Source organism: Magallana gigas, chromosome 2 (assembly GCF_963853765.1).
Source record: "Magallana gigas chromosome 2, xbMagGiga1.1, whole genome shotgun sequence".
NCBI lineage: Eukaryota > Metazoa > Mollusca > Bivalvia > Ostreida > Ostreidae > Magallana > Magallana gigas.
The window spans coordinates 15,916,656-15,941,685 of NC_088854.1; the positions used below are offsets into that span (position 1 = coordinate 15,916,656).

A 25,030-nucleotide genomic window follows, 5' to 3' on the forward strand; every position below is an offset into this window, starting at 1 on the left:
TCAGATTTTCAAAAGTGATTTTTATTTCCCAGGAAATCCATCTCCCTTCGGGTATATGTCAAATCAATTGTTATTCGCAACAGATCCTTTACATTAAAACTACTATTCTGCAAAATGACAAGTGTTTAAGAAGTTTGCAGAAGAATTCCCGAAAACGTCGATTGGTAATAATTCCCAATACTGTTTGACCCACCGTAGACATGCTCCGAGGACCCATAGAGCTGTATCCACACATGATCTTCTTTGTTGACGCTTATAATGACCATTGCTGAGCTAGAGTCTGCTCCGCCAGGGTAAGGGACAAAGTTTGAAGCCCGCACGGATCCTGCCACCATCAGCTGAGTGGAGAACGCAGACCCTCCAGTGGCAATGGTCCAGTGGAACATATAGACCCCTGTGACGGGAGCAATGAAGATACCATTCTCAGTGTGGTAATGGTTTCCTGGGTTGATATAGGTTCCCTCAAATCGGATTTTTACGTTTGTACTTATGCTACCTTCGCTGGAGGACTTGTAAGCAGAAAACAGAACTGGGGAGAAAGCTGTTCTGAGTATACCTAAAGAAGTAAACCGTCAAAAGTTACCATCATTTTTTAATCTCTTCTCAGTATATTCTTGATTTTGGTCAAAAAAAATTTTTTGCCGTTTTTAATTTTTACGATGCTTTTAAAAGTGTGTGCGACATGTAGAGCTCACAACTCTTGGTTATGTAAACAGTTCTTACGCCCCTTTAAAAAAAATAATGTTTAATATAAAGTTATTCAGTGATATGTGTTGCGCTTTACATCAATTTTAAAATTTCTACTATCGCAGATATTATTTGAAATATAATATATGTCAGAAAGGACAGTACCTATACGTAATCAGGCAGATCGAAAGTTTAAAACGCTCAAGTTTAAGTATCATTGGTTAGCCAAAGTTGATTTCAAAAGTCAAAATATTAACTTTTTTGTTTCCTTGAAATTTACAGACCTATTATTCTGTGTGAGAAATTTATGCAAATACTGTTTTCTTTAATAATACTTATTTTATTAAGATTTAAATCATCAACAAATAATAAGCTGAGTTTTATTTATTAAAAGATACATTTGCTTAACTAGTACACAGTTTGGTACCAAATCTTTAGAAAAAGAAGACTTAAACGTTAATTTATTTAGTTTTTTGTAGGTGATTTAACTACCATAAACAATAGTAGAAGTACACTCACTAGATCTCAGAGAAAGAACGTTGAGAGTTTCCAAATTCGCGCCATTTCGTCCAGTCAACAGTTGTCCTAGCAATACCTCTGTAACGTTCAGACGACGTTCTATCGTCTGCTCCAGATAAGTTAGGCGCTCTTCAAGACTGGTAAGATTCTTGTCCCTCAGAAGAGTCGTTAATTTGGTCGAGGTAACAGGAAGGTAAAGACAATAGAGGAATACGAAAAGGACCACCTTGTAGCACGCCATGACTGGGAGTTGTCGAATAAGGATGAAACTGATTTATATACTATTGTCAAGTGTATAATAAGGAAAAATGCATTCCTAAGTAAGTCTACTTATTGTGTAAGGACGCAATTACCACTTTCACGTTACAAAAACTGACGAACAAAACTTCTATAAAGTGCATGTATACAAAATTATCAAAATTCCAGGACTACCCATATCCTCTTCGACACAAAGAAATAAATTTCTTTACATTAATTTAATAAGTTGATAATTCAATATGCCAAGTTAACTAATGTTGACAATTTTTTTGTGAAAGGTTGGAGACTTTAAATGTTTAATTTTCTTACATAATTTAGTAAGAGAAAATTAACATTTTTAAAAGGAGTTAAATTAAAATTCACAGCAGTCCGATAGTTCTCAATAATTTTATCAGGTGTTTCTTTTGTTTCATAGCTTATAAGCAGTTACGTGTTCTTTGTCGGAATATGGATATTTTAAACATCTCTTAAATTTCGTTACTCCGTGTTCAATCACATACGTATATGTACCTAAATACGGCAAGTAAGGTAGCTAGCATTGCAGAAAAAGTACATAATCCACGTTAGCTCGCAATCTTCATAGTCCTTATGAAACCTAAAGAAAACAACGTCTGTTTGCACTAAGTAAGTAAGTAAATAGTTTTTTATGGTGACATGTGTATATAATTAATTACAAAATTCATTTTACAAGTTAGTAAGTAGCATGTAAAGTAAGTAATTGTTTTTTAAGTGTCACATGCCAAAATTACAAGTAATATCATATAGTTACAATATATAATATATTGGCACTCTGCCTTAAAAAGACATACAAGACACTAAAAATAGGACAGGTTATGCCCCTTTGCATAAAAATACAACATACAGCAAAATTATTAAATATCAGCATGTTTCCTTCTTTTATTCATTAAAACAAGTGTTTTGGCTAAAATGTCTTGTACATTTCAGCATTAAGAGTACAACACCCAGCAAAATCATAAAATATCAGCATGTTTACAGATATAATGTGAATACACCCGGCCCAACGGACCTATGAGTCACTTTAAAACTATTCCAAAGTGAATAAAATTTGCATGTTTTAATAGTAAGATGGCTTTGTAAATTGTTTTTGTTGTATAATTCATAAATAAAATAAGCAAGTTACATATTAGATCAGTGAATAGAGTACTATAATTGAAAATATATTGACTCATAGTTAAATTATATCCAATTTGCACTAATATGCTGATTTTGATCTTAGCCTCATTTATTTGGCCTAGAACACTTACATTTATGATCATGTATTATACAAGAATGGTTATTCGTTGCGTTTTGAGTTTTGGTCGATAATTTGCTTAAATACAAGTACAAATTAATTTTGCAAAACTTGTTGTTTATCATGCATCATATCTTTTTTATTAAGTTTTCAGGTAATAAAAATTAAAATTAGTATTTTGTATATTTCTTTTTATATTTTATGGTGGTTTTTTTACCATTTCTCCACCCATACAGTTATCATCAAAACGTTTTTGATAATCAGGAACACTTCAAAAAGTGCTTGTATTTCTTAATTTAAAGGTTTCCGTCATTCGAATACTATCCGAGTAAAATTGACATACCTAAAAAAATTCTTTATATCTTCAAACATATCTCTTATTCTCAAAGATTGATAAATAGTCTTAAATAAACCGAACTAAACGGTGTATATCTTTGAAACCCATATAAATAAGTTTGCAGTTAGTCATCTTTTTACACAGTTCTCGTCTATGATATCTATTATAAGTTGTAAATGTCATATGCATCTATCTTATTTGAATTATTTTTAGGTAGAGCAACATTTATAAAATCACGTAAAAACTATAAAATCCATAAATTATTATGTCACGGATTTCTCATCAAATATTCATAAAATGTTCATTAATAATGGCTGGGAGAAGAAAACACGTCATTTGTAGGTATTCTCTTTATTGACACAAAATCTGCATAATACATGTAATAGCTAGTGGTTAATTATGTTATATATCATCTCAATAAAACATTTAACTTATGTCTTTTGCAACAAAATCCCAGAAAACGTCGATTGATATTTGCCGTATGAAATACTACCACCGTACACATGTTTTAAAGACCCATAGATCTGGATCCAGACGTGGTCATCTTTGTTGACGCTGATGATGACCATTGCTGAACTAGAGTCTCTGCCGCCAGGGTAAGGAACTAGGCTCGAAGCCCGCACGGATCCTGCCACCATCAGCTGAGTGGTGAAGCCAGTACCACCGGTTGCAATGGTCCAGTGGAACATATAGACCCCTGTGACGGGGGCAATGAAGATACCATCCTCTGTGTGGTAGTGGTCTCCAAGGTTGATATAAGTTTCATCGAACCTGATTGTTACTTTTGTACTAATGCCGCTTTCGTCGAACGATTTATACGCAGAAAACAAGATAGGAGAGAAAGCTGGAACAAGTACTCCTGAAAATGTACATAAAAAACTTTCATAACCATAACCTTTGTTTATTTTTGTAAGTATTTTTTTCTGCTTTCTAAAAATAAAAGTGAATAAGTGATTTTATTTTTTGTACCCTAATGATTTTTAAACCCACACAAAACTAAATTTGCAGGTTAAATAAAATCAAGTTGCTAGATAAAAATGGAACCATAAGATTTTGTAAAATGCCAAAAGATAAAATTCATGATAAACTCACCAGATCTCAGACTCAAAACATCCAGAGTCTCCAAGTTTTCATCAGCCTGCCCGGTCAGCAGTTGTCCTATGACGCGCTCCGTCACAGCCAGACGACGTTCTATCGTCTGTTCTAGATTGGTCAACCGCTCTTCTAAACTGGTCAGATTGGCATCTTTCTGGAGGGTCGTCAGTTTAAATGATATAACAGAAGGAGGGACGCAAAAGAGAGATATATGAAGTAGAAGCATCGTTTCGTTTTTCATTGCTAGAGTAATAAAGCAGTTTATCAACATGGTTTTACAAAATTACAAAATAGGCTGATATATATATATATATATATATATATATATATATATATATATATATATATATATATATATATATATATATATATATATATATATATATATATATATAAAACGCATTTCATTGGGGGCATACAATTACAAGTATCTACTAAGGGAAAAAAGCATTTCCGACAGGCGCGTACGTAGGGGCGGAGTCCACCTATTCTAAACATGGTTTATTTAATACAATTACTTATGACCAAATAAATTGTTAACGATGATCCGTTCTACTCTCTTTTCTCAGGCAATAAAAAACAAAATATATAAAGTTGGTTTTTGTTACATTTTTATCTATTTATTTAAATATTTGATTTATTTATATATTTATTTATTTATTTTGCTTGTTCTTTTTGGTTATTCGTCTGTCTTATCTGAATACAGCATATATAGCAGGGTGAGATCACAGCTTTTCCAATAACATGAAAATTTATTTGTCTTTAAATTGCATTGAATTATATTAAATTGTGTGAAAGATTTATCACAGTTTAGTTTTTACACATCTCAAGGTTCACAGCAATACTGTTGTAATGAAGAAACAAAATCTGTAACATTAACTACAGCGTTCGTTGAATATCATGTTATGAAGTATTATTGCTGCATAATGTCTTCTGCAACACAATTTCTCAACACATTGTTAGGATTTGTATGAAGTACATTGAACAAAATTAAGGCTATACAATGATACTAAAAAACCATATATCTGGTTCCAAATATGAACATTTTTATTGATGCTGATACACGTAATGACAAGATTGCTGAACTAGAGCTGTCTTATCTGGTCAGACGATAGGTTTCAAGCTCGGAGGAGGGGGTCCTCCAACCATAATGAAAACAGGCGTCAGCGTCACAGGAGTCTCGCTCGAGGAGTTGTAAACAGAAAACAAATTTGAACAAAAGTTGCCTTACAATAAACTGAAAAATGGATCTTCGTCAAAAAATAAAATTAATCAATAGTATATGTAAACGCTATATATAATTTCCAAAATTGACCAGGAACAGAAAGCGGGCTTGTCTAAACTAAAGCTTATATCGAAAAAATGGAACTCTTTTAATTTCACATAAAATTGTTTTCATATATGACAAAAATCCTATTCATCATCTGACAATAAAGAAATATATTTTCTATTTAGGAAATACCGTTTTATTTTCCGGGAGATGGCTGTAAATAACATCATCCCCTCCACCTCCCACCGTGCCCTCAATTTTAATAACAACACCAATTGTCTATTCAAGGAGTCTACTTTGGGGGTGCGCAATTTAAACTACAATGGACAACATCTCTAATTCTTAACCATGTTCAACATATATCAACTTAATCTGCCTAGTGTACTTGCAAATTTTAAAGTGAAAATCTATTATCTAGTTATTTTGAAGGGCCATGATATCAAAATACATGCAAGTCGGCGCCTTAAAATCAGATTTTTTTTCTTCCTCTAGAATAAATGGTCCCTCTTAAATTATGAACCGTTGTTGCTCGGATAACATAAAGGAACTGCAAACTATCACGTAGCATATACTTATATATGCGCCTGAGTTATGCTTTGTAAAAGTGTTTGTTTCGTATTTTTTAAAAAGTAATTAAACCATCTCTCGTGGACCTTGTGGTTTCCCCTAAAAGTTATCAGTATGAAGAGTTTGCCATATTTGACACTGTAATACGCCAACCCTTGAAAGTTTTCTTCCCTGATTGGCCTGAAGATCTCTTGGGACACATTCTATCTTAAGTGTTATTTAGTTTATCTTTAAGAGGGATGTCCGTCATCTTGAACCTATGAAGACCAAAAATGTAAAAAAAAAAAAAAAAAAAAAAAAAAAAAAAAAAAAATCCTGAATTGACGTGTTTATGCCTAAAGGTGATCAAAAATGTTGTCAAAGATACACGAGTAATAAATATGATTTTTATTTTTCTCACATGAAAACATAATAAAATTATACACACGTGTACAATACATCAATAAAAAGCAAACTTGCTAATAATGATGGAAATCCTAATCCGCGTGAGTGTTTGGGGGGCAGTACCTATAACTTCAATTTTACTGTTAATTTCGTTAATTACACTTCAATATTTTTACATGCCCCCCCCCCAAAAAAAAGGCTCCATCATAATTCAATTTTCTATACACACGTGTTTATAAAAATTTTAAAAAGTGTTTGCTGCAAAAGAAAGTCACCCACCCCAAATGCTCTACATGGGGCTGTATGTGCCTGAATTAAGAATTTCACTTGAATAGAATAGACTCTCTGTTTATTCTGACCATGCAACGTTTGTCTGTTAATTATCAAGAATAGATAAAAACAAAACAAACCCTCTTATGTACTTTTTACATGATAAATATCACACAGGTCTTTTTACTGGAGCCCTTGATACAGGGGGTCTAAAATGTTCTGATTTTTTTCTACGACATATGTGTAGGTTGAGATATGCTTTAAAACATTGCATTAGGTTTTTACGTATGATTTGAATTCCATAGAACGAGGGATCATAAATTTCACAATCTATGTAATTCTTTCCCATAAAGATGATAGAAAGCTTTTATTCGGTTATCTACCTTCAGGTATGTAGCATGAGGGGGGGGGGGGGCACTCTTTTTTCTCGCACTAAACATTTTATATAAATTTTACATATAAAAAATTGAATTATTGGTTTCCCCCTCCCCCCACTTTTTTAGGAGTATGTAAAAAATTGAAAAGAAAAAAAGGAAATAAGAGTGAAATTGATGATTCATGATTTGAATAAACTTGATTTCACACCGCCTGAGGATGCTTCCAAACAAGTTAAAACTTCCACACATGCCAAACGGTTTTTGAGAAGAAGATTTCTGAAAAATATCAATAAAATTTCAATCATTCCTAATTATCTCACTTTGAAAGAGGGCTTGCCCCTCATTTAACAAACTTGAATCTCCGTCACCCAATGATGCTTTGTGCCAAGTTTTGTTGAATGTGACAAACTTGTTCTGGTGAAAAAGTCGAAAATATAAAATGGTTGCAGACAGATGGACAGACAAACACCAGATAAATGGTGATCAGAAAATCTCACTTGACTTTTCAGCCCAGGTGAGCTAATAAAAAGCTACATTTGAAAAAAGATCTATTGAGGTTGTTAGAGACTCACCAACTTACAATGTCTAATATTCATAGGCCCAATAATTTCAAAGTTATAGATTTGAATTTAGATAATACAAGGATGCTTGTCTAGTAATATCATGAAATGTAGCATTGTATTTCTGAAGGAAAAGATTCTAAAAGAAATTCCCCATGTATATCTATATTAAACTTTGAATCCTTCTGGGGCCCTAACATTGGTCTGGGTCACAATTTGAACAACTTAGAATCATCACTTTACAGAGAAATTTTGATAAGAACATTTGCATTTCTGGAGCAATGTTTTCTGTGAAGATTATTTTTATGACACGCAACCCTATTTTCATTGTATCACGACCTCGCGTTTGAAACAGGTTGCCCTTTATTTTATCATTTTAGAATCTCCCTCCCATAAAATGTTTAAAAATTGGTCCAGTGGTTCTAGGGTAGAAGTAAAAACTATGAAAAGTTTACAGACGACTGACAGCAGGTGATCAGTAACGTTCGGTTCAGGTGAGCTAAAAATTAACTCCTGTCATACTGACTACTAAATACGATTGACGCACATTCCGATATACATGTACATTGAAACCTGAATTTACACTAATATCCTCAAAAATAAATTTTAAAATGTCTAACTACAAAATAAGTAAATGCGAGTAAAGCAACATCGATGTATTTCTTTCGCACACTCAAGAGAGAGCTATCCCGTTTGAAAACCTGTAGCTGGAATTATAAATATTGCAAATGTACTGCCTGGTCCAACTTTTTTTTATATGACTATAAACTAATGCTAAATCTTCTGTTTTCATCCATTTTATTATTACATGTACTTATACAGATTACAGAACGCTAAGAAAATCAGTTCCAATTTTATTTCTTATGACGTATTTGACATTAACGAAAATAATAAATCAACATAGTAAGTATTCTTTTCTATTCAAACTTTTCCATTTTCTCATCACAAAATGCAGTCTTCAGGGTCATAAACATAAATAAATTCATGAATGTAGCTTAGTATGGATTAACATGGCAACGTTCTAGAACTGTGAAATACATTAAGTCTGTTTCGGAGTAGTTTAATTTCCACAGGCACAGCCTCAAACTGTTCCCCATCTATAGAATACCACACTTTTTTCTCCTAAAAACAAAACAAACAAATGTTGATAAGTGTGAGCAAATTAATTGTGAATCAATATACTGTAAACCAACTTTTATTCATGTGAAAAAAAAAATTTGCAAGGTCATTGCAAATACTTCTCACATCAACCTAGTTCTTGTCATATGGTATAGATAGGCTTGACACAAAAATTAGTTGTCACAAACCGGTTTAATGTCAGTAAATCACGAAATAAAGTGTGTGGAATAAAATTGGTTTACAGTATCATAGCACAAGAAATTTCTATGGCATTGTAAGCACTTCGCAACTTTCAAAATGTCCCTTGCAATGTTTCTGACCTCTTCAGACACCAGTAGATTGGATATGCTGAATTATCTAATGCACACCTCACAGCCTTATTAGCATAATCGGAACCTTTCTGGTTTTTATATTCACGAAAGAATGAAAAAACCCGAGAAAGTCAAAACTTCGTATATCTCGGGATTTTAACGAGACCAGTCTCATACTCGTGAAAATCGAGAGAGGAGGTTAAATGGAAAAAGTAAGTAAAAGTTTTTGTTTCTTATATTGGCAAGCTTTTAAATTATTTAAAGTTGCAGAAGAATTGTTTATTAATGTGAAGTCGAAGTTTGGGGTGATTAGCCTTATCTCGTTAAATTTTGTTCAGCATGAAACAGTCTGAACAGCAATCCTCGATTTTGTCAACAATCTAAAACGTGCTAAGGAGTAGTCATTCGTCGGTAAGAACATACTTACTTACATTGTTAAACTACTCAAAAACTCTTTTAAAAGCCTACAATGCATTAAGTCTATAGTACACATGTTACAAAAATGTCGATAATTAATGGTCGTTGATGAAATGTGACTTGAAAGACATGTTTTAGTATGAAATGTGTATGCAGGTGTATTATAGTCAGTTTTTACACATATTGTTATGTAGCATACGTTAAAAAATATTGTATGTTTTTCCTAGAATATTGAGTTTGTATCAATCATGCTTTCAGTCATTTCCATACAGAATTTCCTCGACACGTACAATGTACATACACTGTACATGTGGTTTTGATATCTGTATCTCATTCAAACTGTTAACTTTATGTCTTATTTATCTATTAACGATGAGAGTGTTTATGAATCAAGGGTCTGCATTTGTTATGTAAATATAACATTATACGATTGAGAGTATGAGAGAGAGATAGACTCAGAGAGAGAGAGAGAGTATTTACAGTGTACATGTACATGTAATTGTTATTGATTGTCTTGCTTCCATGATTGAACCATATATATATTTCAATAATGCCACATTGCACTAGAAATATTGCTGACAAAGATATTGAGAGAGAGAGAGAGAGAGAGAGAGAGAGAGAGAGAGAGTATGAAAAGCCATAACAAATTTTATAGTTATATGTCATTTCCCACTTAATGAGTTGTTATAGCTGTTATCATGGTAATGTTTTGACCATGTCTCAGATACTGCATGTGCCCATAAAAAAGTGTAATCTAGGACACACCCTTTTGTTTTGATAATGACAGCATTTAGCTTTGTAATGATAGCTAGTGTATCTTTTTTCTTCTAATCTACAGATTTACCTGCGGCTTCCAGATGATCTGAAGATCGGGAATATAGAAAATATTGTCAATTTGATATTGCTAATGACCCAGTCATGTCTGCTGAAGCCCAGAAGGTACTTCTTTGTCATGTAATAAACTTAAAATTACAACCTGTCTTCCATATGTAGATATATTTGGTTTAAGATGATTGAAAGCTAAGCAAGGTCATCTAAATAGCTACAATGTCTTGTGTAAAAGTTAAAGGTTTATATATGGGCATCTTGTTGCAAATCTGCTTGATTATCTGTATTTTAAGGGGTGGGAACCTCTGAAAGGAATACCAGGAGTTTGAAAATATTATAAACTTTAAGAGATGTGTTTTACACTCTCTGAGAAAATGGGATTTGCAGAAATCCCATGAATTTCTTATGCTGGAAATATGTTTTTCAGATTAGTTTTTGTTATTGACGCAATCATATTTTGGTGTACATAGAATGTTGATAGTTGAAACTCATACAGACAATCATATGTTACATAAGTGTTACATAAGTGTTTGTGACTTTGATCTTTGTTTAATATATTTAATATCTTTCTGTCCACTGGATATCTAAATATCTTTGAAGTTACACCATTGAAGTTACACATTCATTACATTTATCATGTGTGTGCAGAATTGATTGAGCCAGGTTTCCTGATGTTGTCTTATAAGTGATACATTGTACTGCTTTAAAAAGTATATATCACTTGTGACTTACTGGTGTATTAGTACATATTACATTTGTAAAATCATTTGACAAATTTAAAGTGTTTTGTAGTACTGAAATGTTTTTACGGCTTTTAAAATTACTGAAAGTACATGCACATGATGCAACTATCTTTTGACGCTCTATATATAACAAAAAGAAACTGTCAGCTGGGTTGAAAATTAGTGGCAAATGATGTAATACATGTATGTACAATATTAGAAAAGATTACATTGTTAGTAATTGCACATTCCATAAAAAACGTCATTGAATATATACATGTAAGTATTTGATGAGTGCATGCACAATGTTTGCAAAATTACATGTAATTCTCTTAACACTTTATGTTTATTCTATTTTAGTTTCCAGACCATGACATTAATGAATATTTCTTGAATGGAATGCATGAGGATTAGAATGGAACCTTATTCTGCCTTTTTACCAACTCACACCATCTTTTCAAGATTTATGGAGCCAACCATAGAAGAATTTGTTCTATACACATCATTCATAACATTCTTATTCATGTTGCATAACTTTACATGTTACTGGATGAATTGTGTTCACATAATGAATACCAGCAAACTTTTTATCGAGTGCACTTAATTTGTATTTTTCTTACCCATCCATCTAACATATGTTTTTATATAACATATTCATATACATGTAACATTTTTGGAAACAGCTATTTTTTTTAAATTGGAATTTAGCCTTACTATTTTATACAAGTTTTTTTTATAGAGACTTGGACACAATTTTAGATCAAAATTTTGATTTCAATTTCTTTATGCATAAAATGATATACTTGCACATTTTGAATAATTGACCATAATTTGAATGTTAGAAGTCAAGTTATAAAAGAGATACAGGGGTAAGAATTTATTGTTATGTAAACAAAGCTCGAGTCTTATGTTTGTTTAAAAATAATATAAAGTATGAAAATAACACTTCTTTGAGAAAATGATTCATAGAAAAGAAGGTAAACTGATTCGATGTGATCATAAATGATATTATTAATAAAAAAAAGCAACATTTGAATGAAACTTACAGCAATAAAACACATTCTTTTCATTGTTTAAATGGTATGGAGTTTTAATTACCTTTCATATGAAAAATGACATCTAAATCTTAAATTGCTGTACATTATATCCTATTCATCTAATGTATCACTTTATTTATGTTGAACTTCGTGTCTATTAGTATAATGATTTTTTTAGAATGATATATGCAATTTCATTAATTTATTTTTCATTTTAAGAAAATTCATTTTAAAAAAGATCTCTAGACTTACAACCTGTGTATTTTTTTTTCAGTTTACATAACACAGTGTATTAATTGAATGTAGTTGTGTAGATTTATGTACATGTACCTACAAGCAATATACATTTAATATTCACCAGGTACATGTACCGCCTACTATATTTGATAAATAAATGTACTTCTTTCAGGCCTTTTTCATGCCTTTTACTCATTGTTATATGTATTAATTTATTTATAATTAAAATACTTTGAAAACTTTTATCAATTTATTTATTTTAATAAGATTAAATGGGCATGGTCACGATTTTGGTCAAATTTTATTTTTCTGTTTTTATTATTTGCAATGCTTTAGGAATGCATTTCTAATTACCAAATAAAATTTGGGTGCCAGTCATTGAGTTTTAAGCAAGATACAGAACTCACAATTCTTCGCCATGTAAACAAGGATCGTGCCCTGTTTTTGTTTACCTAGGTTCAATATACCAGTAAAAAATCTTTTTAAAGCTGGTTTGTCTATCTTATTATTCATTTAAAGCATAAATAAACAGTCCCAAACGATTAATACCTTTATTTTGGGTCTAAAACTGGAATTTTTACTTCAACATTCAAAATGTAAACAAACGCTTTGTTTACATAGCGAAGAATTGTAAGCTTTGTAACTCGCTTATAACTCATCAAATGACACTCAAATTTTGGTTGCCTATTAAAAATGTATTGTATGCCTATTACTGAAGCATTGTAAACATTAAAATCGAAAAAATAATTTTTGACCAAAATCGTGACCATGCCCCTTTAAGAAACGGACTATAGTTAATGCATGTTTTCAAGAGTTGTCTCTCTTGGGGACAATAATGAATGCTCCCCAGGGTTCATGACCCTGAATATTGAGTAGGCTGTGAGGTGTGTAATGGGTAGCAAGACTTTTAGGCCCCAAGATGTTTAGGCCCTTCATTGATAAGACGCTTAGGCCCCAACATGTTTAGGCCCCAAGATGTTTAGGCACCAGCCTACATTTTTCTAAGTTAATTATAATTTTCATTTTATTTTTTAAACGAATAATGGTTAAGGCACCAGCATACATTTGTATAAGTTAATTATAATTTACATTTTATTATTTTAAACTTCATTTACTTTAAAAATTATAAAGAAGTATAATCTGCATCTTATGCATAATTTATTATTTTTTAAATATCATATTATTTTGTCACATCATACTATTTTCTATATTTAATTGTCTAATTAGAGATAAAAAAAACTGTTAAGACTTTCATTTACTTTGTGTATGACATGAATTAAATTGTTAAAACAACACCCCCACCGTATCCTGCTCCCTCTCTAGATAGGTGCTAATTAGTATCTCTAGTAATACAATGAGGGTTTCACACCTCACGTTGGAAGTAAACCATGAAGAGACAGGTCTCCAAAAGAAGACAGGCCAAATACAAGTTAAGCTTCATTGGCAGAAAAATTACATAATTTTGGGAGATATCCTTTAATTGTAGAAATATGATCAGAGAAATAATATTTCACTTGTATTTGGGTAATAAGTAGGTGAATTCTTTTGGGATATATAAGGGTTCTTAAAATACAATGTATAAATCAATTGCCATAAATAAGCTTACTGAACAATTTTATAACATTCAAGTGTTGTATAATTCCAATAATAGAAAAAAATACAATAATTTGTTTTCTTTTCTTGAAATATCAATAATGAAATACTTCCCCTTATATAACATTTGTTCGTTTCTTTGTGATGATAGTATGATTTGATCACGGTATTAACTGATTTAAAGCACGGACACATAACCATGCTGGATGATACTATCATTGATAGCGTGTGCATGCAAGTTTATAGCATAATGTTTTTTGTGATTAAAGTTTTTCAAGAACTTGTATATAAAGTAAACAACGCCATGTTTGCGTAACGATTGTTAGTTTACTACAAATTAAAGTAATTTGCATTTATTGGCTCCAAAGTGCTTAAAAGCCATGTTCTTTCAACTATCAGTTATTATTATAAACAACAGGTGCCCAAACATCTTGGGGCCTAAACATGTTGAGGCCTAAACATCTTACCTGGGGCCTAACCGTCTTGGGGCCTAAACATGTTGGGGCCTAAACGTCTGCAATTCCTTTAATGGACATGGTCACAAATTTTTTCCAAATTTTACTTTTCAAATTTTAATATTTACCATGCTTAACTAAGTTATTTCCAATAGTCAGCCAAAGTTTTAGCATCATTTGTCAAGTTTTTAGGGAGAAACGAAGTTTTTTTTATGTAAATATAACTTTATTGATACACTCAGGTGCCAAAAGTATGTAAATTTTTTTCTTTTCACTATACATTTAATTGAAAACCAATATTTTTCAAAGACTCATTTAAAATAACCCCTTGACTGATTTTAAAAAGACTTGAATTGATTAATTCAGAATTTCTCTAGCTTTTTTTGCATCATATTTAAATATTTTTCCCACCTTCAGTTCTTGAGATCTGATGTTCACAATCCAAAGTAAGATTTTTCGGCTCTAATATTGCAAAGGATATAACGGGGTATAGTAGAGCACTTAAAACACCCCTGCTAATGTGTTCGGAAGGTTTTCTTTATCGTTGCCAAGTATGTAATAAATCCACAGGTGAAAGTTCACGAGATTTCACCGAGATTTGTTCAGTTCCTGTGAAATTTAGAGCGGAAGTATAAGTGTTCGGATAACATTCTCAAAATACGTAAGTACTGGTCATTTTTCATACCATATCCTACTTTTATTTATGTCAAAACATGAAATTCTATTAAGATATAGGTCCTCTTTCTTCATCTAGAGGTTATTTAAACTAAACGATGATATTCAGAATAGAGTTATCGTTCGTGTTCAACCACCCTACACGTGGTTGAAAGTATAAACATTGGGTTGCTAAATAAAATCATAGCCATGTTTGAGGCTTTTGGTGTGCAATACCATGCTTTTAAAAAGAGAAAGATTGTCTGTTTTGTATCAAAACTTGGTTTATCGAGCTATTTTCAAGGAACATTCTGCATAAAATATTATAGTCTCTTTCACTATTGATGCTATTACTAGGTCAGGCACGGATCAAAAATCAATCCTAAAAGGGGGACCGCTACTAGGCATGTAAATTGTTGCAACAACAGAAAAAAACCTTTAATTTCTATTGTCATATTTATTTCTAGAACTAGTTTTATCCTCTAATCAATAAAGATAAAGTTTAAAATCAATAAACGTCTGGATTTTATATTTAACTACAAGTACCTTTATATTTTATTAAATAGACTATAAAAACGAGGCACAACTTTTACTGCGAAACTGAAAGGGTCAAATAAAACCACGTGGTCTAAATTAGAATGACAATAACATTCGCAGGGGTGTAAAAGATGTCTTCGTGTTGTGTTTGAAATATGAAGTTTTACAAATGAGTTGTCAAAATACTATTTCAAACAAGTGAAAAGCTGTCAATGTGACAGCAAACCGGGTTTTCTTTTATGTAAACTGTATCCATAATCCATGTCAACCCTTATCCAGTGAAATGGAGTACCCTACATGTTTATGCAACATTTTGCCAAAAAATGACTAAGTTCAAAAGCTAGTATTTTTTTCATAAATTATCGGAAATCAAAATCCTAGCAATATGCACACCTCTGATATATGTACAATTGATCTGCAAAAGAACAACTTCCTATCTTGAGAACTGTAGGAGGAGTTATCCGTACAATGAGGGTACCCTATATGCAATATTTTGCCAAAAAATGACTAAGTTCAAAAGCTGGTATTTTTTCATAAATTATTGGAAATCAAAATCCTAGCAATATGCACACCTCTGATATATGTACAATTGATCTGCAAAAGAACAACTTCCTATCTTGAGAACTGTAGGAGGAGTTATCCGTACAATGAGGGTACCCTATATACAATATTTTGCCAAAAAATGACTAAGTTCAAAAGCTGGTATTTTTTCGATAAATTATCAGAAATCAAAATCCTAGCAATATGCACACCTCTGATATATGTACAATTGATCTGCAAAAGAACAACTTCCTATCTTGAGAACTGTAGGAGGAGTTATCCGTACAATGAGGGTACCCTATATGCAACATTTTGCCAAAAAATGACTAAGTTCAAAAGCTGGTATTTTTTCGATAAATTATCGGAAATCAAAATCCTAGCAATATGCACACCTCTGATATATGTACAATTGATCTGCAAAAGAACAACTTCCTATCTTGAGAACTGTAGGAGGAGTTATCCGTACAATGAGGGTACCCTATATGCAACATTATGCCAAAAAATGACTAAGTTCAAAAGCTGGTATTTTTTCGATTAATTATCGGAAATCAAAATCCTAGCAATATGCACACCTCTGATATATGTACAATTAATCTGCAAAAGAACAACTTCCTATCTTGAAAACTGTAGGAGGAGTTATCCGTACAATGAGGGTACCCTTTTGGTAGCCGCCCGCCCGCCCGCCCGCCATTTTCACCATTTTAATAACCGGATTTTTCCGTTGGAAAACCCGGTTAAAAATGTAAATTGAATCTACTTTAATCAATAAAAATTTCTTCAAAATCTGACAAAAAATTACAACAAAAACCCTTTTAAGTATAAGTCTTGTTTTCAATGAAATATATAGCGAAAAAAGAAAAGTTGACATACTTTTGACACGTTAGTGTATATATTGAAAGAAATTGTTGCTTAAATGGCTTGATATTCTTTCATGTTATCATTAATATCAATTACAAAAATTATCATAATTTCAAGTTGTAATTTTATTATATATTCAGTTTATGGCCTATAGACCAATACTGAAATGGATGCAAGCCCAAGATGTGCTAACAGTGGGTTTAATAAATCCCTAACCAATGGTCCACAGATTCACCTTCAAGACTTTCAAAGGGAATTCATAAATGACCTCTTAACCTCTGGAAAAATTCATACAGATATGAATATTTTTGCTGTTCAGTAAATACAAATAGGAAATGATATTTGCATTATTAAATATGGCTTAATGTTAATTTAATCCTGGTACAAATATAACTCACAGCTCCTGTTAACTACCCATCAACTTACGGTATCTTCTGGCAAGTCGGGGACAAACTTGATTCTTTTCACCAGTGAATGTTGACTGTCTGGGGAGCTATACACGCGTGTGGCCAGCTTCTCCCGCCTGAATCTGAAACAATACGTAGTCACTGATTATACTTCACGTGATTACTACACATTGTACAGTGATGTCGACCACATAAAATTACTTTATAAACCATCTTTCTAACAAAATAGGTTAATACATGTTTGGTGAAATACTACAACCAACACAAAAGAAAGTAGTTTATAAGACTTATTTGAGTTAATTACAAGAATATGTATCAGTACATACATGTAACAGTGATAGGAATTATAAGTTAATTGTATCTATTGGCACAAGTATGATTACCCTTCACTTATGAAGTCTTTTCTGGCAATTTGACTTGGACCAATGTGTAGTTCAGGGGCCACAATTTTCTAAATAGAGAAACAAAAAAAAATACTGTAAATCCATAAAATTGATACATACCGGTAAATGAAATTGATAATAAGTAAAGGGCTGTCACCAAAACTTCTAAATGTATCTTCTTGTACACAATTTCTCTTGTTAATAATAAAATAAGCATTATTATATAGAGCTCAAATTTAGTAAATAATGTATTATTTTTAAAACTATAATCAATCTCATGTGATCAAATGTATAAAATGAACACATCCCAACGAGTAATAAAACCAAAATACACATAATTTATTTAAATAACACTTCAAGTACTTTTTGACATTGACAGATAATGTCTAGGAAAAAAACATGCCTCTTTCTAATTACGGTAAGTAGAAAAATAATCTCCTTAACTACCAACCCAAAGTTTAAACACTGAACTGAGAGAAGGAAAACGTTTTTTTAGAAGTAGCCTTAGAGCAGTAGATAAGAAAAACATCCATCAAAAGTGTCCTCCAATAGTTTTGTGTGATATAGATATGCAGCTTTTTGCACTCATGTAATAGAATATCAGCTGAAAAGATGGTACTAGGGAGACTTGACAATGGATAATGTCAGGGCTATCAAGATAACTGACCTGTGTCCCATATTCTGACAATTCTCGATTGAATGATACTTTTTTTCCCCCATCTTAACAAGTCAAATAAGTCCAGTTTTCAACCTGATGATTAAATCTACATTCATTTTGAACTCAGTTTCATTTTTGCAAATGCACAGTGATTTTAAAGCACAGAAATTAATATATATATATTCTAAATACTATAACATCAAATATTATTTATTTTTCAATCATGAAGTACCATCTTATGTACCAGAAATACAAAAAAAAAATATCCATCATCTTCTCAAATAAATTAACCTAAATTCGTATGTGTAGTGACAGCCTCATGTAGGTACCCTGAAATTCTCAGTTTATGATTTCCTACAAACCTGTTGTTGGTTTTGAACAATGGGAGCAATGACAGAGAATTCTACAGTTGTTACATCCTCTGAGGTGTATTCCTCCTCTTGACCATCCTCAGCCTCAACCTCCTCAAAAACCTCTGCAGTTAAGATAAAGCTAAACACTAGTATCAATTAAGTTCAATAAAGTACATTTTTATACATTACTACAGCTTGAATAACTGTTTGGTTGACATATTGCCCACAACATTCCCATACCAGTAGGAACATTTACTGAAGTAAAGTTATATCAATAAAAACAATGTTAGACATCAGAACTGTAATAGAGAAAATAAATTAATGATATGGTCGAGTTTATAAGAATACATCACAATATAATGGTGTTCCATAACTCCTTGAATATGAATGCTTACTTCATGAAAAAGGCAAGGCAAAACATCATACTATTGTCCAGCATGTCAGACCTGCTCATTTTTAATTCTTGATTTTTAATTCTCTCCATACAATACTAAACATGTACCTGAGATAACTGGTATCTTAATTTTCCATTTTTTAAAAAAAGGGAGAAAACTCTTTAATCTGAGCTATGTAAAATACCAGTTTCCATCTTAAAAAATAATAGTAAAGCCTTTACCTTGGGAATTTTGAGGTCTTGGCTTATAAAATAAATGGAGCACATTCCACCAACTACGTTTAACTTCTGGAAGAGGTTGCTTTATAACAATTTTTTGAAGTTTGGTGTTTTCCTCTGTAGCTGGTAAATAACTCAACTTCCCTGAGATGACTGAAGGCCACTGGGTTAGTGTTGATCGTATGTAGGTCCACTTAGACTTCAACGGGCCGAAATACCAGTACCTGCAGGCAAGGAAGAGGTTTTTTTAAACTGATTTTTATAAAGAATCCACTTATTTTATCACTGAAACAAAACCAACTCAATTAATAATTCACGGTTTATAAAAATTTGAGATGCAATCTATGTCTCTAACAATTTATTCTACATTCAGTACTACATACATGTGCTGCAAACTAAACTCATAAGAATGATAAACGCGATAAAGATCATACAATTTTATAGACTCCCAATTACTTTGATAAAACTATATAAAATAAAACACAGAGTAAAAGCACAATAAACTTTACTGAAAATGAATGCACCTATAATAGATGAAGAAGATGTAAGCCTAGAAAAATTGTACAAACTTTTGTTTTTTCTTCTCTGCCTCACTGTATGCCCCTGCAGTCAGCCCGACCAATGAGTAGGTGTTTCTTCCATCCTCACTCTGTAGATATGCCAAAAAACTATCAAACATGTCAAGGACATAATGATAATAAAAAAGATTTCAATTCTCTCTACTGGAAAATCATTCTATAGAGCGCTTAAATATCATTGACAAGGGAAATGCCAGTACTTTATTTTGCAGAAAATACTATTGACCGGAAAATACTAGTAATTTGTTATATATTTCTAATTGAACAAAGTATATACTGGGTAACTAAAAAATTATCAAAGTATTTTCCATAAGAATTATGATGAAAGTTTATTCCAGTAAAACTAACTTTATATTCCACCACATCCATTTTCTTTGAAAATCCATCGACTACAGCAAGAGCAGAATCCAGTATGAATCTTAAAGGTAAAGATAAAACTGTAAGGAACTCAGACACCAGTGAGGCAGTAAAGAGAAATGGTAAAATCAGAATACCTGGGTAGATACTTTCATTTGATTTCATTCTACAAATTAATCACGGACAAAATTAAGTTATTCTTTAAAAAATTAGTTCAATTATTTGTCATATTGAAGCAATATTGCAAAAAATGAATATATTTGGTTGTAAAATAAATACACAAAAAATCATGGAAAGGCCAGAAATGATCCATGAATAATATTTTTACCTCACTTGTTCTTTATCTGATCCAAAGAGTAATTTGGCAAACAAGTTAGTCTTTCCAAGGGGTATAACTCCTATTGGTATCTTTTTCTTGAACTCCTTCAAAATGAAGAAAATTGACTTCATGTTCTATGCCAGTATTTAATGGTGAACAAAGATTATCTTTCAAAGGAAAGTAAACACTAATTTTACAAATATCTTACCTTATCTTCTTTTTTCATGACACCAGTCACAGTCTGAATAAAATAGCATATTTACAGTTTACTCTAAGATCAAGTATATTGAACGAAATTAGAACACTGAAACATTTTTTCCTGAAACGTCTACATAAATATATATCTGATTTTAATATTCATGTTAAAATTGTTTGAAGCTTCATCAAACAGGGATAACTCTAAAGGGATCATACACAAATAATTTCAGATATGTACAATTACAAGTACCAGGTAAATATATACCGTATGTATATGCATATACTTTGATGAAATTGATACTAGAATTAATATACTACTGGGAAGTGAAATTATTCTTGGTACTTGTCATGGAAACAAAAATCTATTATCTTGAATATTTTAGAATAGGTCACGATTTACCAAAATAATTCTTTAAAAGTTTTATACTGTTACCTTTTGCAGGCTGATTTTCAAGAAGCTTTTTATATACATGTGTTTGGGTGCATGATGATAATATTTCATTTTAACAAATACCGGTAATAAAATCTATAATATCTTTTATTCATTTATTTCACAGATTTTAGCCTCTGTATTCAGAAAATATTTTTTCTTTGTTAATTTTTTTATAAAACACTTCTTTAAGCCATAACCCAATTGTCTTAAATTATTGCTTATATTTTCTTTAAAAGAATTTAAAATCTAGCATATAAAAGGAAACATACGTGTAAATGTTTTAATGTTACTGGATATTAGATTCTAGAGAAAATTTTTACAAAACAACCCTCCTTATTTTATTTCTTCCTCATTTTCTCCTTTGAAAGAGGGCCTAGAAATTCTTTTAAACAAACTTATAAGCCCTTTGCCCAAGGGTGCTTTGAGACAAGTTTAGCCCAGTGGATCCAGAGAAGAAATGAAAATTGGGAAAATTATCACTATGAAGTTTGGTCAATCTTTATCTCAGGTGAATTAAGAATAACGGCTGGTTTAAAGGACTGACAAAACAAAAGCAATGTGCCTTCCATCCTCGGGGCACCACTGATCATGACTACCCCTGTAATGCTTCCACTGACCTCTAGGAGTGTTCCTCCTCCCCCAGCAGCTATGATTCCATCAGTTTCGTTCTTTTCCATGACTTCCATGAACTTTTTAACTTGCCCCTCATATTCTGTCTGCAAAACAAATTTTTTATCTCAAAGTCTACAGCATAAAAATTTGTAATCTGTTTGCAAATTTGAAAAAATATTGAAAAATATGAGAATGTACTAAAACTGATTAACTGTACAATGATTTTAGTATTATATCTTATTCAAAAGGCAGTTCACTACAACTTGAAAAGTGAATGTGAGCTTTACTGTGTGTAACATTTTTATCTATTTTTGGGGAAATGGAGTTGTCCCCCTTAAAGTACTCTTTCAAAGAGAAATTCAAACTTACCTTAATGAGATTAACTTCAAGACCTGCCAAGTGAAGCAAAGGTGCTGCATTCTTCTCAAAAAGTTTTGAAGCTTTTCTACAGATAAAATGCCATAAAAATATGCATATGAATTTCAGTTTCAGTCATACTAATACTTTAAGATTTTAATTCCCTAAGAGAATTTGTCTCCTCCATAACAGATATCAGTAGACACAATAACTATCGGAAATTTTCTTTTATATGCTCATAACTTCTATAAACATGTCTGTAAGAGGTGCTAAACTTAAAAAGAAAGTTCAATTTATTACTTTGCGCACACTGAACAGCTTTTGTGCACTCGTCTAGATCAGGGATTCAGGATGATGTATAACATATAAATATTGCTGTAACAGTGTTCACCATGAGTTCACACTCGCTCTTGAGATTTTTAAAGGCCGAACTATTTCCAAATGAAATAAAAATATACCCAGTAGATGCTGCAGGATTCAAGAAGACAGTTATCTTTCTAGGTCTCTCCCCTATGTTTATCTTTACATCACCATATTTCTGTGGAGAAAAAACAAAAGATGAATTGATGATGAAATAATGATGAAAACCAGAAGATAATTTGGTCTTGCCTAATTAGATGAAACTTGCACACTTTCTTTTACCGAAACATGTAGAATTTCTCAAAGTACACACCTTTGCTTCTTTGCAATATTCCCTTCGTAAGATATCTTCTCTGTAATTGCAAAACATGGATTATTTAACATATTTTACTGGTCTTGTGAACATATTTTACTGGTCTTTCATTTTTGGGGGGTTACTATATTTGTTCCAAAGATAAATGATAATATTGTGATGCTTTGTGATGCTGTATCTTGCCTAAATTTTCATATGATTGGTCTCAAATACTTACAATGTTGCTCTTTTATAATCCCATATTAGTAATATTACCACATTAACTGTTTTTGCAACGAAATCACTGCCACTTTAAACATTATGTTTGAAAATTTGCTGTTTATGGTCACCATGTTAATGATAAAATCCAAGGCATTCAAAGTGCAATTTATGACAAAATGGCAGGCAAATTCAAATGTGTATTTTAACAAAATGCCTTGGTATGACTCATTTAATAGATATTTTGTGGAATAAACTACATGTGCATGTTCAAAAAGGTTTGTAATGTATAAAATGTGATTTTCCCATGCAGATTATTTTTAACAGACTTAAAATCGACGCGAAGCTGATCTGCTTTGCGGCTGCTACATTGCAAGTATATGGGACGAATTCTTACTGTGACCTGAGCGTAGCTTGGTCATGGTAAGATTATTCTTTCTAACTCGGACCAGTAATGCCCTGTTTTTATCGGACCAACAGTTCCCTGTATATATGGTTTCTCATTTCACGCTCTCACCAGAACATGCAAGATAAAAATAATTCATGACCGTGTAAATTTTAAATATACTGCTGACACAACGTACACAGATATGCAACATCCAACCCTTTCATATACAATCGAGTGACATCACAATGGTTTTCAAAGAGCTAGTGGCTAACTTAACTCCTATGATCCAAGTGGTTAAAAGAGTACTTTTTACGCTTATAATACGTACTCATACTTCCTATTGACAAATTTCACTCCATATCCTGTTATTACAATGGCCAAAATTGATTTCTTCCAATTCTCTCTCACAGTTTTAAATATTTTAATTACTTTAGCCATTCTCAATGTCAACAATCATGTTTTGCAACCCACATGCTGAAAACTCATCAATGTTGATCATTCTGTTCAATGATTCATATGCAGATAAGGCCCATTAAAACATTTGGATGATATAGGTGCTTTGATAAAATGGAAAATAAACGTATATACGTGAATATTCCGGAATGCTCTTTGACCAAATTTTTAAAAAAGTTACACTTGAAAAAAACCTCAACGATTTTGATGAATATACTTGTATGATAACTTTATTGACTAAAGAAGCTTTCTCTTTGTTCAGAATTTGCGAATTTACAATTTATAATTGTCAATCATTGCGCGAAACTAAAACGCCTACTGATCCGAGGCTGTGTAACATGGCATGGCTGCGTCAGATGGTTCATATATCAATTGTGCATATGTGCAATTGTATATTCTTATTTAAAAGGAATATTTTCTTTGAATAAGTTAAAAAGTGTTAGGCTAGTTAAATAAGTCTGTGTGTTATAGCTGCCATATTTCTCTATAGTCAATCTTAAAAATGCCTAATGTTGCCACGGTGTTTAATCAAGTTTTCTAGCCTTGAAATTTCAGCACTTTATTTAAACTTATCAAACTACAAGTGATGGATGGCTATATGAATGATACTAGCAATCAAATGTACATTATCTTAATTCGATCTTTCTGTAAACGTTCCTAAATGAAGACAAGTATTATGCGAAAATTGTCATGTCGAGGGAACTTTTCGAACAGGAAGACACGATTTTGAAAATCAATTTTTATTTTTTTTAGGTGATACAGGAACTTAAATATGTTACATCTTATGTAATCCTTAAACATTATTGACCTGTTAAGAGATAACATCAGAGTTGGTCAAGATCAAAGATTTCTAATTATCAGCTGTGAAATAAGTTGTTAGAGGTGTATGCTTAATTCAGTGATTTATGTGTTGGTCCTTCCCTCAAGACATGTACTTCAAAGCAAGGGAAGCCTAGGTACAAGTTTCCAATAATATTGTGATTAACCAGTGTTAACTTTTATTGCCTTTAAATTAAAGATGATTATTATCTTAATTCCTAACAAAACTATTTCTTTCTTATAAATTAGATTTACAATACGTAATAAAATATCTGTGTAAATCTTTAACAATTTGCAGAGAGCCTTTTGAAAAGAATTTCTGTATCAAAGTCCTTTTTGATAATTAG

The 25,030-nt window shown here is 31.8% G+C and overlaps 3 protein-coding genes and 1 long non-coding RNA gene across 4 annotated transcripts; 1 reads left to right on the plus strand and 3 right to left on the minus strand.

The window, feature by feature from the left end:
* On the minus strand, positions 1-1,474 carry LOC105343643 (complement C1q tumor necrosis factor-related protein 7). Its single transcript, XM_011451083.4, has 2 exons — positions 1,207-1,474; positions 1-556 (listed from the first exon to the last, which is right to left on the minus strand). The coding sequence occupies exons 1-2, from the start codon at positions 1,445-1,447 to the stop codon at positions 126-128; spliced, it is 672 nt and encodes a 223-aa protein (XP_011449385.3). The 5' UTR covers positions 1,448-1,474; the 3' UTR covers positions 1-125.
* A 1,914-nt stretch (positions 1,475-3,388) lies between these two features.
* LOC105343649 (cerebellin-1) lies at positions 3,389-4,426 on the minus strand. Its single transcript, XM_034448207.2, has 2 exons — positions 4,146-4,426; positions 3,389-3,912 (listed from the first exon to the last, which is right to left on the minus strand). Exons 1-2 carry the CDS (start codon positions 4,417-4,419, stop codon positions 3,485-3,487), a joined length of 702 nt encoding a protein of 233 aa, XP_034304098.2. The 5' UTR covers positions 4,420-4,426; the 3' UTR covers positions 3,389-3,484.
* Positions 4,427-8,417: 3,991 nt separating this feature from the next.
* LOC105343636 (acylglycerol kinase, mitochondrial) lies at positions 8,418-23,911 on the minus strand. Its single transcript, XM_020073497.3, has 14 exons — positions 23,740-23,911; positions 22,826-22,865; positions 22,611-22,690; positions 22,165-22,240; positions 21,801-21,899; positions 20,761-20,793; positions 20,562-20,656; positions 20,225-20,294; positions 19,868-19,947; positions 19,302-19,522; positions 18,695-18,807; positions 17,675-17,742; positions 17,311-17,413; positions 8,418-8,698 (listed from the first exon to the last, which is right to left on the minus strand). Exons 1-14 carry the CDS (start codon positions 23,847-23,849, stop codon positions 8,582-8,584), a joined length of 1,305 nt encoding a protein of 434 aa, XP_019929056.3. The 5' UTR covers positions 23,850-23,911; the 3' UTR covers positions 8,418-8,581.
* LOC117692877 (uncharacterized) lies at positions 9,227-12,390 on the plus strand. The gene is made up of 3 exons (XR_010710817.1): positions 9,227-9,417; positions 10,262-10,362; positions 11,334-12,390. It is a non-coding gene; the product is annotated as an uncharacterized lncRNA (long non-coding RNA).
* Positions 23,912-25,030: the final 1,119 nt, after the last annotated feature.